Source organism: Chlorocebus sabaeus, chromosome 23 (assembly GCF_047675955.1).
Source record: "Chlorocebus sabaeus isolate Y175 chromosome 23, mChlSab1.0.hap1, whole genome shotgun sequence".
Classification (NCBI taxonomy): Eukaryota; Metazoa; Chordata; class Mammalia; order Primates; family Cercopithecidae; genus Chlorocebus; species Chlorocebus sabaeus.
In genome coordinates this window covers 14232016-14245220 of record NC_132926.1, presented here as the reverse complement: position 1 = coordinate 14245220, position 13205 = coordinate 14232016, and the positions used below count along the sequence as shown (strand labels likewise).

Below are 13205 nucleotides of genomic sequence, written 5' to 3'. Positions count from 1 at the left end.
GTAAACTTAAGTCAAAAGTGGAAACTGGGTGAAGCTAGGAGCTGGGGCAGAGGGCTGACCAAAACATTCTGCAGCGCAGTTTTCCCAAAACATAGATCACCCTCTAATAGGTATGTAAATGGTTACTGTCGGTAACTGCCTTAGATAAAAGAGCTCATATATATATGCTCGTGCAAACATGTCATGGCAGAAGGTACAACAGGCTCCTGTGTGTTGGACACTCAGCATAACAGTCACATAACCTTACATGGCGGCTTTGTGTAGGATTTCGTTCCAGAGTACAGCAAACAGGGTCCAAAACCCAGTCCTACCACTTAAAAACAGGGTGGCCATAGGTGAGTTATTTAATCTCAAAGTCTCCCATTCCTCATCTGTAGACAATAATGTTAATAGCACCCAGGATTCTAGTGGTGACTTAATAAGGGGATGCATTTAAAGTACCTAAGCCAGGGCCAGGCACCCAGGAAGCTCCTCCTGAGCACCAACCACTGGTTCTCATTAGACATGGTTGCCATTAATGTTCCATTGTCCTGCTGACCCTAGGATGTTGTCACCTAGCACAGGGTCCCCACTCTAAAATGCACTGGCCTTGGGAGACCCTGGGAGCTGGAGCACAGAGGCTCTGAAGTGCTGGTAGTACCAATGTGGTTTGTGTTGGGCCTGATCACCCAAAGCCCTGCACTTTATGGGAAGTCAATCAAGGATAAGACTGCCACATGTGCCTATTGAGTAGCTAGAGGTATGGCTGGTCCTTCCAAGAACAAAGCCCCCAAACCTAGAGTGCTGTGTTCTCATGAACTGTTTCCCAATGTGTATGGCACTAGATGCAATTGCGGGGAGAGCCTCGGAGCCAGAAGGGTCCACGGGTAGGAAATGCTGCGTGCTCCTTGACAATATTAAAGACTCATAATATTGAGTCTTTATCCATGTATCAAAGCCTCCAGGAAGTCCTGATGTAAAGAAACCAGTTTAACTTTGTTTAACTGACTCCAAAATTATATTTGACAGCATATCCTCCCCTCTCACCTCCATTTTTGCGTTTCAGGGAATGCATATTAACATCCTGCAGGAGACAGAGTTTGGAAAAGCTGTTGTAGCCCCTCAGCTGTACTGCAGTGGATATTTGAAGGCTTTTTCTCAGTCACTCAGAACAGGGGTCTCAAGCTTTAGTGAGCAAAATAATCATTCTCGAGAATCTTCTTTAAAATGCAGATTCCCGACCAGGCACTGTGGCTCACATCTGTCATCCCAGCACTTTGAATCACCTGAGGTCAGGAGTTTGAGACCAGCCTGGCCAACATGGTGAAACCCTGTCTCTACTAAAAATAAAAATTAAAAAATTTAAAAAAAAATAACCAGGCATTGTGGCGGGCACCTGTAATCCCAGCTACTCAGGAGACTGAGGCAGGAGAATCACTTGAACTCGGGAGGCAGAGGTTACAGTGAGCCGAGATGGCACCATTACACTCCAGCCTAGGCGACAAAAGCGAGACTCCATCTTAAAATTAAAAAAAAAAAAAAATGCAGGTTCCCAATATTTAGTCTCAGGAACTCGGTACGTCTGGGTTGACGGCATCTTAACATCATTCCAGAGCAGGTAGTCAGGGAGCACGCCTTCAGCAACGCTGGTTTACAGCTTAGCCACTGGAAATACGGTGCTCAGAGCAACAGCATAGATATCACCTGGGAGCTCATAAATAATGCAGGCTCTCAAACCCCACCTTAGGACACGGGATGATAATCTACCTTTTAACAAGATACCTGAGTGATTGTGATGTTCATTAGAATTTGAGAAGCATTGGTTTCAAAGGTTTTTGTTGATGGCATTTGTTTTTGGATTTTGTCCATTAGTTGTTGGTGAAGAATCATTTTTTAAAAATAACTGGACAAACACTATAAGCCCCTTGTCAAACATTTCCCCCAGTGGCTTCAAGGTACAGTCTATTAAAGAGAGGTCTTACCTGAATCAGATTTCTGCCTTTGGTAGCAGAGCCTTGATTTGCTTAAGCAGCCCTTGCTTTTTTTCCCACATCCATCCTAAAGAGTAGAAAAGCCAGCAAACAGCTTTCACTGGGGCCTCCACTCTGCCAGATCTCTGGTCAGACATGATTCATCTTCCATGGCTAAGTCGTAAGAAAGGCCAGAAGGTGCTTTGGTACAATGATCTCTGGACTTGGAAGTCAGAGTCTGACCAAAAGAATTGGCAAGAAGTAGGAGGAAAACTTCCAACAGATCTTCCAGAAGGAGCACAAATACAGTTTTACTTCTTTTTTTCTTCTTTTTTTTTTTTTTTTTTTTTTGAGACAGAGTCTCACTTTGTCGTCCAGGCTAAAGGGGAGTGGCACGATCTCAGCTCACTGCGACCTCCACCCCCCGAGTTCAAGCAATTCTTCTGCCTCAGTCTCCTGAATAGCTGGGACTACAGGTGTGCACCACCATGCCCAGCTGATTTTTGTGTTTTTAGTAAACACAGGGTTTCACCATGTTGGTCAGCCTGGTCTCGAACTCCCGACCTCAGGTGATCCACCTGCCTCAGCTGCCCAAAGTGCTGGGATTACAGATGTGGGCCACCACACCCTGCCCAGTTTTACTTCTTACAATATTTGAGAATGGCCATTGCTCTGTGCACGGAAGCAGGATGCTTGAGGAGCGATGGTTCATCAGGCAGCCAGGGTATTAATGGCAGGTGAAACCTTCCAAACGAGCACCCTGTCAGACAATCCATTGCTTTAAAAGGTTGGCAATGCAGGAGACCTTACAGAGGCAATGAAGAACTAATCTCGTATCGCCAGGTTAAATCAAATCAGCCTTGCCCGTTCCTTTCACTTCTTAGTTACATCAAGCCCAAATACTTTCAATTATCCTCACTTCTACCTTGTCAGCAGACGTAGGATAAAATGCAAATGGAACAGTACCTTTCTCTCGTGGAGAGCAGGAAATATCATTAAGAATAACCTTCATGTATTGAGCTCTTCCTCTGTCTTAAGTGCTATACATTCATCATCTCATTTCACATGCACCTTCTTAGAGCACCTCGTTGCATTTCAGTGTAGTCGGCATTATTAAGTCCATTCTATAGATTGGAAAACTGAGCCTCAGGAGTTCAGTCACTTGCCCAAGATGGCACAGCTGATGAATAATAGACCAGGTGTTAAAGCCAAAACATTCTAATTCTAAAGCCCATGTTCATTTGCTATTTTTCAAACTGAGCCAAAAGCCCATACCACCCTGGGCAAATGGGGCAGGGCAGGGACCAAGCATTGTATCTCAGGGGGCCCTGAGCTTTGGGGTGACTCCCTTAAAATTTTCTAAGTTGCCCTCACAGTATCAGGGACTGGCCAGGGTCAGCAATGCTAACTGGGAGGAGCACCCCAGTCCAGATCAGGACTCATGTGAACCCTGATCCCTGTTCCTCCCCTTCAGGGTGCTCTTTGACCCTCTAACACCCCTCATCCCCACTCCTGTGCATGTAGGGTCAATAAGATGCCCCAGATTGTTTTGGGATTTGCATCTATGGGATATCCTAAGGCCCAATGGCCAGTCCCAGTTCCAGTGGGCAGCCTAGCAAGCACTGGCTGGAGGACTATTTCTTTTGCAAATCAAGTTTCCAGAATGGTGCTGACCTGCTGGTTTGGGGTGACTCAAATTGTTTATATAGCCGGGGGTCTAGCAAAAAAAAAAAAAAAAAAAAGTGCCCTTTGACCGGGCTGCTACACACCTTAGGCATGCCCTGCAGGAGTTTACCTCAAAACAAACTAACTCCCAAGGCAAAACCAGTCCTATGGTTGCCCTCTTTTTACTCAGGAAACTTTCCATCTCTAACTTAAATTCAGCAGGAGCCTTTGGCCTTTGCCGACCAGCAGTTAAGTGCCCTCCAGGACCCCTACAACCAGATTTCATCTTCCTTGCCCCAACTTATAGCTTCTTCCCTCCTTTTTATTGCTGCATTAATTTTTCAACTCCTCATCAGTGTTAGCTGATCTCAAAAACGACCCTGAGTTACTGGGTTCACCACCTGACTACCCAGACTTTTCTTGGGGAAGTGACAGCTTGGCAAGCACCTAGCTCTGTATAGGTAAACAAACCTATATGATGCCAAGAAGACTCAAAAAGAAAAAGAAAAAAAAAAACATAGAAAAGACTCAGAAGCACTTAGTAGGTGACAAGGTGCTCACAACTGTTGTGAGGACCTTTTGTGGATTACCTCTGTTGATCCTCCCAGCACTCCTGTGGGTATAATCATCACTGCCCTCACTTTGTCAATTTACCTGGGGAGCCAGGTGACTAAAATGAAAATCAAGAGCATGCCCAGTGCCCTGAAAGTTTCCCTGTGCCCTTTCCCAACTAATACCTCCTCATCAAGGTAACTACAATTTCTAACTTTCTATCATCACTGATTAACTTTGCCTGTTATTGAACATCCTATCGATGGGTCAGAGAGTACTCTTCAAAGCTCATGTTTTTAACCAATCCACTTTATGGCCTCCTGGCCCAATGAGTAGGAAAGGTAGACTTGGTGGTTGGTGGTACCTCTGTGAAACCATGACTACAAAGAGTGCAGCTTATTTTTAAATCTGAGCGTCTGACCAGTCCCCAACCAGCAGCTGTGTGCAGACACTAGCAGAGTCATCCACAGCACCTGCAGTGATGTGTTAGAGTCCATCTCTACAACTCTGTCACAAAATGAAACTTAGAACAGTAAGTGTAGGTGTTCCTCTGGAGTCTTTAATACCTAAGAAAGCCATGGAGTTCATGCAGGTTGCAGAGAGACTCACTTGCAAACCAAGCAACAGGGAGACAAGTTGAACAAAATGCTTCCATTCACATTCTCTATAAGCTGCCCAGAAGATCAAAGAAGAAAATAAGTGAAATCAACATCTTCTCATTCCTGGAGCCATTTCCTATGAGAATGATGATGCAAGAACTCACACAGCCTCCTCCAGGCAGGAAGGTGTGCATGGTTCAGCCAACTCTGAAGGATCCAGATGCTTCTGGTGTGGTTGCTTTACAGCCTCTCCATCGACACAGGGCCTCCTTCCTCCTGAGTGTAGCTTTACGAGTAAGCGTTTAATGAAGGCTTTGAGCTTAAATCTCTTCACTGGTTAGGAGCTCCTTTTAAAATCCAGCAGAGTACACTACACAGGGAATTGAAACGCCAGACAAAAACCTATAGCCAGCACAAAAGTAAGTGCCACCTTGTGCCAATGGTAAACAGCTAAAAGGGGATTGTGTCTCACAGGTCAATAGTGTGGTCCTCTGCGGCCTACAATGCCAGGAACAAATTCCCAGGCATCTGGTTTCTCTTGCTGATTCCTCTTCAGATGTTCATTTCAACCAGCCACATTCTTTCCCAGCTGTAGGAGTAGACAGGCCTTCAGAAGTGATGAAATCTCACAGCTGCCCACACTTTCCCCTGTTGATGGGTGTCCACTGCCTTGTCTTCAGACTTCCTTGGGGAAGGAAGTGTCATCCTCCTAATAATGAAGACAAAAGGTGATAATCTCATCTGTTGCCTTTCTCTACTTTTTATTCATAGCTGTTTCTTAGCCACTTGGATATTCACCTTCTCCAAGCCTCAGTTGCATCCTCTGTAGGTGGGTATACAGTGGGTGGCATGGTGATAATGGTGCTAAGACAGTGTACTGAGCACTCATTATATGACACTGCTCTGAGCACTATACAGACAATAACTGCTTTGACCCTCCCAGCAGCACTGTCTACCACCATTATCATCATCATCATCGTGCTCATCATCACCATCTCCATTTTATACATGAGGGAGACTGAAGCACAGAGCAGTTAACTGCCCATGGTCAACAGCTAGGTAATAGCCAATCTGAGATTCCAACCCAGACACCCTGTTCTATAATCTGACATTTAAGAGTTACATTATTCTGCTTTGCAGGATTTCCATGAATCTTTAAACAAAAAAATATATATAAATTCTGCTCAATCTATAGCATTTGTTATTACTATTATTATTATGATTAACCTATCACTATTTGGAAATAAAGTATTTTTGCCAAGATTCAACCAGCCCATAGCCTATACCAGTAAATGACTCTAAATATAAGGGAATATTAATTTCATTCACTTTTGCATCCATTTTTTTAAAATGAAAAGTTGAAGACTTCAGGGAGTTTCTGGTTATAGTTATAGTTCATTGGACATATACTATATACCAGACTGACATATATATACACACACACACTTGAATTTATATATATATAAATTTATTTATTCTCCATCACATAACCCTATGGCATATGTGCAATTATAACTCAGTTTTGAAGGCGAGGAAACCGCAACTCAGCAAGGCCGATTACCTTTCCAAGCTCACACAGCCAGCAACTAGCAGAGATGAGCTTCAAACCCAAATCCATCTGATTCCAGAGGCCAGTCTCTCACCTCTGATGCTGTATAGATTTTTTGGCTTTTTATCTTGGGACTTCTAATCCAAGGGTTTCGATTCAGCATTAATGAACCTGTTTCACGTTGCCAGAACTGTTATGGAAGAATCTCTCTGATTTGCTTTATCAAAAGCAATAAATAGAATGCCTTGGTATCATTCCCAGAAAGTTTCTCCGTGATCACATTTCTCTGAAATTGTCATTACAATTAGCTTACGACGTGTATGAGGAGAATAGAGCCAGAGCTGTGATTTAGTGTCCGTTCTGACAGAAAACACCTAGATAATTCTTTTTGGCCCCGTTTCACTGAGTGAAGTAAGATTAAGCAGACATGATCCCCCGCCTGCAGCATGGGCTGATCAGAAAGGCCTAAGTTGCTTTCCCATAACCGCTGAATCAGTATTGGGTCCTTTTTGAGGACTCTGCAAACCTCTCCCACCATCCTCACCCCCTTCCCCAGGAAAAAGTCAACCCGACTAACAAATAAGTAGGTAGATAAATAAATAAAGAAATCGTCCAATGTCATAAGAGGGCCAGGCCGCTTTCCCTCTGCTGTTGAATGGAGACATCGGCCACCTCTCAGGTCCTGAACTGGCAATTCAGAACAGTTTGATTGCCTGCTTGATTGTTTGCGAGATAACTGCAAGATTGTCAGTGACAGGGTAATTTACTGAAGATTGCAATGTCAGACTCCATCCAAGGGGCTTGCTGGCATAAAGACGCGATTCTCATGACTGACAGGCCACTGGGAGATTGGAGTGCCAATTTAAAGTTCACAGTGTCGTCTGAAAGTGTTTGGCGGCTGCAGCCCATAATCACGCAGCATGATGAGGTCATTATAGGCATAACGTAGCTCCTACTTAATAACGGGTAGAACCCCAAATGCACAATCTCTGGAGCAGGTAAATGTAAATATGTAGGAGGAAATCATTTGTATCCCATTTTTTTTCTGTTTTGGCATTTGTCATCTGCTATTGCTGATGTGTTTAGGCCATCTCCTGCCAGACAGGCCCTTGAATCAAAAGCCCAGAATCAACAAAACAGTGGGGAAATTTGAGGTTCACAGTTCTGAAGCAGTCACAAGCCCAGAAAGAGTGACAGGCTGAGGGGGGTGGGGGAGGCAAATGTTCAATACTTAACAGGAAAACTGTCTTAAGTTATTCTTTGAGCCCAAAGAGGTCTTCAAGGCGATTACATGGAGCAGGTGGTGAATGGGTTGGAGGGGAGGAAACACTTCCCCAGCTTCAGGAGGGAAAGGCCACCAGAGATGGATGGTACTCCTAATCAGAGGAGGCTGGTGACCTTAAAGAAATCTGTAGTGCAGGCCGGGCGTGGTGGCTCAAGCCTGTAATCCCAGCACTTTGGGAGGCCGAGACGGGCAGATCACGAGGTCAGGAGATCGAGACCATCCTGGCTAACACGGTGAAACCCCATCTCTACTAAAAAAAAAAAAAAAAAAAAAAACTAGCCGGGCGTGGTGGTGGGCGCCTGTAGTCCCAGCTACTCGGGAGGCTGAGGCAGGAGAATGGCCTGAACCCAGGAGGCGGAGCTTGCAGTGAGCTGAGATCCGGCCACTGCACTCCAGCCTGGGCGACAGAGCGAGACTCCGTCTCAAAAAAAGAAAAGAAATCTGTAGTGCTAACAGCAGTGGGTTTCTTCTCACCTGAGGAGCTTCTTGTGGCTGCTGAATGAAGCCCTGCCAGCCTATCTCAGCAGGTTATTTTTTTAAATCTGAAACAGGCATTCCATGGTAGAGCCCTTCTGTCTAGTGAAGGCAGCCCATGGAAGGTGATGTTCAAGGCAGAATTCTACGCACTTTTTTTCTTATTTTTCTTATTCTGCCAATGGCCCTCCAGATTGGACAGCCTGAATGTGGATCTGAAACAATGCCTGGATATCATCCTGCTACTAAGATACAATCTCTAGTGCTGTTTCTAGGGTCTGAGGTTTGCCAGGCTCCGTGGAGCTGGGGAGTATCTGATTCACCTAGCACATCAGCCCGAGACGTTCAGAGCCTTGATTTCGAAAGTCTCTCAATTTAAAGTGTGCATGCCTGCTCACCCTCCTGTGTCTGCATTTCTAGGAAATTGTGTAAATCTAAATGTGTTACGAGGCACATGAGCAACATTCGCCCATGTGGAAAATGAGAGGCTAGTTTTAGTAATTTAAAGCCAAGCAAAACATGCAACCTCCTAATTTGTTTGTTTGCTAAAAAGAAAGTAATGCATTAAAATAATTGCACATTAATTGCTAAATTACAGTGGAACTTTGGTGAAATTACATATTTCATTTTCATTAGCGGAACCAAACGAAAAGAGTAATGCCAAAAAATTACATTGTAGTAAATTTAAAGCACCCAGCCAGGCCTCTGATGCAGCGTTCCAGTACAAGTGTTTGTCAACGCACAGCCCAGGGTTTGAGTGCATGTTTCCATGATTCTAATTATAGTGCAAAAAACTGCCTTGCTATCAAATCCAGGAGGTGCAAGCAAGTTATCCTCCAAGATTCTGCACTGTGTGTTCAATCAGCTCCCAGCCAAGTGAATAAGGATTGGCTAATGAATTCGTTCTTATCAGAAATTCCAAGGAGCAAACACTGCCCTAAAGATTCCCATCTTCAGCCCTCACAGACATGTGAGGAATGGGAAGCAGTCATTTTATTCATTCAACAAACGTCTGTTGAGTGCCCAATTCTGTACTTGGTACTAAGAGAGGAAGGAATATAAAATTAATAAGACATCATTCTTCTCTTCAAAGAGCTCATTTTCCAGATAGGGAGGTGAGCATTAAGAGGTCATTAATTCTAGTGTAAGAAAGTTGGCATTAACAATGGTTTTTAAATCGTATTGTGCGTTAGAATCACCTGAGAATCATGTTTAAAATGCAGATTCCAGGGCCTGCTCCTGGAGGCTGTCCCTGGGGAGATGTGGGGTGGGCTGTTTATTCTTCCTGCAGGATTCTGATGCAGAATGCTTCTTTGAGAACCTCTGATTCACGGATGTACAGAACAGGAATTCCTAACTGTCTTGGTCAGTTTGGGCTGCTACAACAAAAATACCATAGACTGGAGGGCTCAAACAACAAACATTTATTTCTCACAGTCCTGGAGGCTGGGAAGTCCAAGATCAAGGCACCAGCAGATTCAGTGTCTGGTGAGGCCCTGATTCTTGATTGATAGACTGCAGTCTTCTTGCTGTGTCCACACGTGGCAGAAAGAGTACTAAAGTGCTCTCTGGGGTCTCATTTATAAGGACACTCATCCATTTGTAAGAGTTCCACCCTCATGACTTAATTACCTCCCAAAAGCCCCGCTCCTAATACCATCACATTGGGAGTTAAGTTTTCAACATATGAACTTTGAAGGATCACAGACATTCAGTTTGTAGCAATAACCTGGCCAGGGGCATCATCTAGAAGGCTTCCTGGAAGAAGAGGCCACACCTAAACTTGATCTTAAAGGATGAGTCAGTCCTGTCAGTTTCCCCCATGCTACCATGAGCTCCTTAAAGACAGTCTCCATGGTTCTTTGCTGTCTCTCTTGTTGCCAGCACATGGACACCACTCAAATGTTTGTTGAATGGTGGATGAGTAAATAGGAATCAGCCCAGGTAAAGGGATGGAGGCACAGGACTCTGGGCAAGTACATAAGAATGTTCCGAGTCCTGAGGGCATACAGGAAGACGGAACCAGAAACTACTGTGGAAACTGAGGGCTTAATTTCCAGATTCCCAAGCCAAAGCTGTTTCTCCACATTTCCTAGAAAATGTAAAACTCACAGCACCTGGGTTTCTAATTGGTCAGCAGTTCCCTTCCTGGCTTAGAGGGAGTGGGATAGAATACTTTTCTCCATTAAAGTGAGATTTAAGGAATTCCATGCATTTGAGTTTTTTTAAATTTGATTTAAAAAAAAAATGTATTTCTAATAGAGACAGGGTCTCACTATGTTGCCCAGGTTGGTCTCAAACTCCTGGGCTCAATCGATCCTTCTCCTTTAGTCTCCCAGAGTGCTAGGATTACAGGTATGAGCTACCATGCCCAGCCAGAAATTCCATGCATTTTGATTTCTTGTGTACCCATTACCACAGACCCCTGGGAACTAGCTGTGGGTAATTAACTGTGCTGTGTTGTTTAAAAGCAAAGTTTTTGTTTTTATTTTCCCACTCAAATAATACTTGTTCATAGTAGGAAAAAAGTAGAAATTCCAGAAAAGCACAATAAAGAAGAGAAACACGCTAATCTGCTACATGAGGATAACCATTCGTCAACATTTTAAATTATTTCCTTTCAGTCTTTCGTTTTCTATGTGTATAGATTGGAATTGGATGAGGCTTGCTGTGTGAAACCTGCCACCTCAGGCCCTTGGGTACGTTTGATGCTGCTCATGCCTGTGCTGGTAACAAAGGTGTTAGTGTCTCCAAACAGCTTTATGCCATGAAATCCGCTGACTCTGGCTCTGCCTCTGCCCTTCCAGATGGCCTGGTGGATTGCCTGGACCCTGACTGCTGCCTGCAGTCAGCCTGTCAGAACAGCCTGCTCTGCCGGGGGTCCCGGGACCCACTGGACATCATTCAGCAGGGCCAGACGGATTGGCCCGCGGTGAAGTCCTTCTATGACCGTATCAAGCTCTTGGCAGGCAAGGATAGCACCCACATCATTCCTGGAGAGAACCCTTTCAACAGCAGGTAGGCACCCTCTGTCCCTGCAAGCTGCTGAAGTCACTGATTTTCTTCCTGTTGGAGCCGGAGGAAGTGCTCCAGCTTTCCTGGGGACCCAATTGGCCTGGAATCTGCCCCTCTAGAGGCACCTCCCTCCAAGGGGGCCTCAGAGAAGTGCCCTTTCCTCACTTTGTGTTGGGCTCCAGAACGGAGCCCTAGTGTCTTTGCAGGATATCACCATCTTTAACCCAGAATCTGCTGGAGAAACCTGTTGATTCCCTGGTTTTTAGATCATTTTTAAAATCTGTTATTTTATGATGTTATTGTCATTATATTAAATCTCCCTTTATAATGCCTCTGATAGTGGTTTTTGTTCAAGCATTGCTGAAATAGTTCACTCAATAGAGTATTTTCGAAAGCTGTTATTAACTTGATAACATAACGTATCATTCAGTGACATCTTAGAGTCAAGATGATGCCAGTTGCAAGAATTTATTGAGCACCTAGGATGAGCCAGAGACTTTGTGTAGATTATCTCTAATCCATACAATAATTCCATTTATTGCCTCTCCTGATTACCTACTGTGTGCAAAGCATTGTGCCACTGCATTTCACCCTTCATTCTCTCCGGTTTATTATTGCTCTTAGTTGCTAATTTGAGGCTTATGAATATTCTAGGGTCAAGTTATAGATTCATTTTGTCTTCAACTTCACCCTAGGACAAGTTAGAACTGTGCTCCTGGAGAAGAAAGCAAGGGGAAGGTTTGTCTTGGAGACACTTCCCCACCACCCCATCCCCTCCTCTTTTCTATGCACTATGTATGATTCTGAGGGTAGAGAGGAGGGGTAGGAGAGGCTAGGGGTCTTCTTATGGCTTGGCCATGCTTCATCTCCCTCTCAATTGGTCTGGGTCCAGATGTCGATGGTGTATGCTAATGCAAGAAGGAGGGGCATGGTCTACTTGGGGATGCCACACCCCATCTCTGTGGTCCTTCACATTGAGAAATAAATACTGCTTGTCAGGTCCTTTTTCACAAAACTTCTAGGTACTAGGAACTTGGGTAGGATGGTCCTGGCCCCTTTGCAGCCCTGACGACCCCCATTGTGCCATCTTTCTCTTATTTCTCTTTATCCTCATTCAGGTAGGTCCAGGAGCAACTCTGGAAGTATGCTACTTCTCTCGGCTTCCAAGCAGGGAAGAAACACCAGACTTCCCTTCTAACAGAAGCCCCTAACTTTATAAGTGATTATCTGGGAGCCCCCGCCATGAGCCTTTCATCAGTCCTGGACTCCGACTCAGCCCCCCAGCCGAGAGAGCCCTGTGAGGGTGGGACAGGGAAGAGATGGGTGGCAGCACAGCTAATTCTACAGCCTGTTAGAGCTCTCTGGAAAGTTGGAGAGCCTCAATTCCTGCAGCTCTTTTGAATATGAGTGTCTTAACAAGGTCACCTTAGGCCAACAACTTTTGCTTCTCTCTGTTCTCATTTTACTAAAAATAAAATAGAAAAAGAAATAATAGAAAAGTAAAAATAATCTCAGCCCTCCTCTATTTCAGCCCTGACACGATATCGTGTTGGGCTCATAAACCTCATTTTCTTGATTAGTAAAATTAGGATAATACTATTAAATATGTAAAAGTTGATCAGACGAATTGGGTCATTCTTGTCATACCCAACTAAAGCAGAGTCAAGAAACCAGGAAGAAAAAGCACTCTGGGCACATAACATTGCCCTAGAAATGTAATTCTCCCCAGGCCTGGCTACTGAAACTGCCTGCTGTAACCTGAAACCAGTTATCTAATAGCGACTGAAACAACCTACTATGACTCTGAGACTAGTTGTACCCACCGCCATCATTCACCAGTCAGAACTCACCAGATCGCCAAAACTTTACCAGTCCCAGCTAACGTTCTCTCAAAAGAGTAAGTAACATTTCTCCTTATAAAACCTCCAAACTTCTCTGTTCTTCAGACATCCTGAAGACTACCCCATGCATATGCCCTGAATTGCAATTCTTCCTTCCCAAATAAAACGTTTTAAATTTAGAGATTCATCTTTCTATTTTATTTGACTTTAACAGATACTATACACAGTGTTATTACTGTTTCTTTTAGTAGAAGAATCTCCCAAGAAAATTTTTTT

General features: G+C 44.3%; 1 protein-coding gene across 11 annotated transcripts in view; it reads left to right on the top strand.

Annotated features, from left to right (window-relative positions):
- Positions 1-13205, top strand: part of TENM2 (teneurin transmembrane protein 2) — a 702758-nt gene that overhangs the window by 618315 nt on the left and 71238 nt on the right. For all 11 annotated transcript variants that reach the window (XM_038009398.2, XM_038009393.2, XM_073010537.1 and 8 more), the window contains one exon: positions 10881-11091. In XM_038009398.2, the coding sequence (XP_037865326.2) occupies positions 10881-11091 (211 nt within the window). The remainder of the gene's footprint in view (positions 1-10880; positions 11092-13205) is intronic.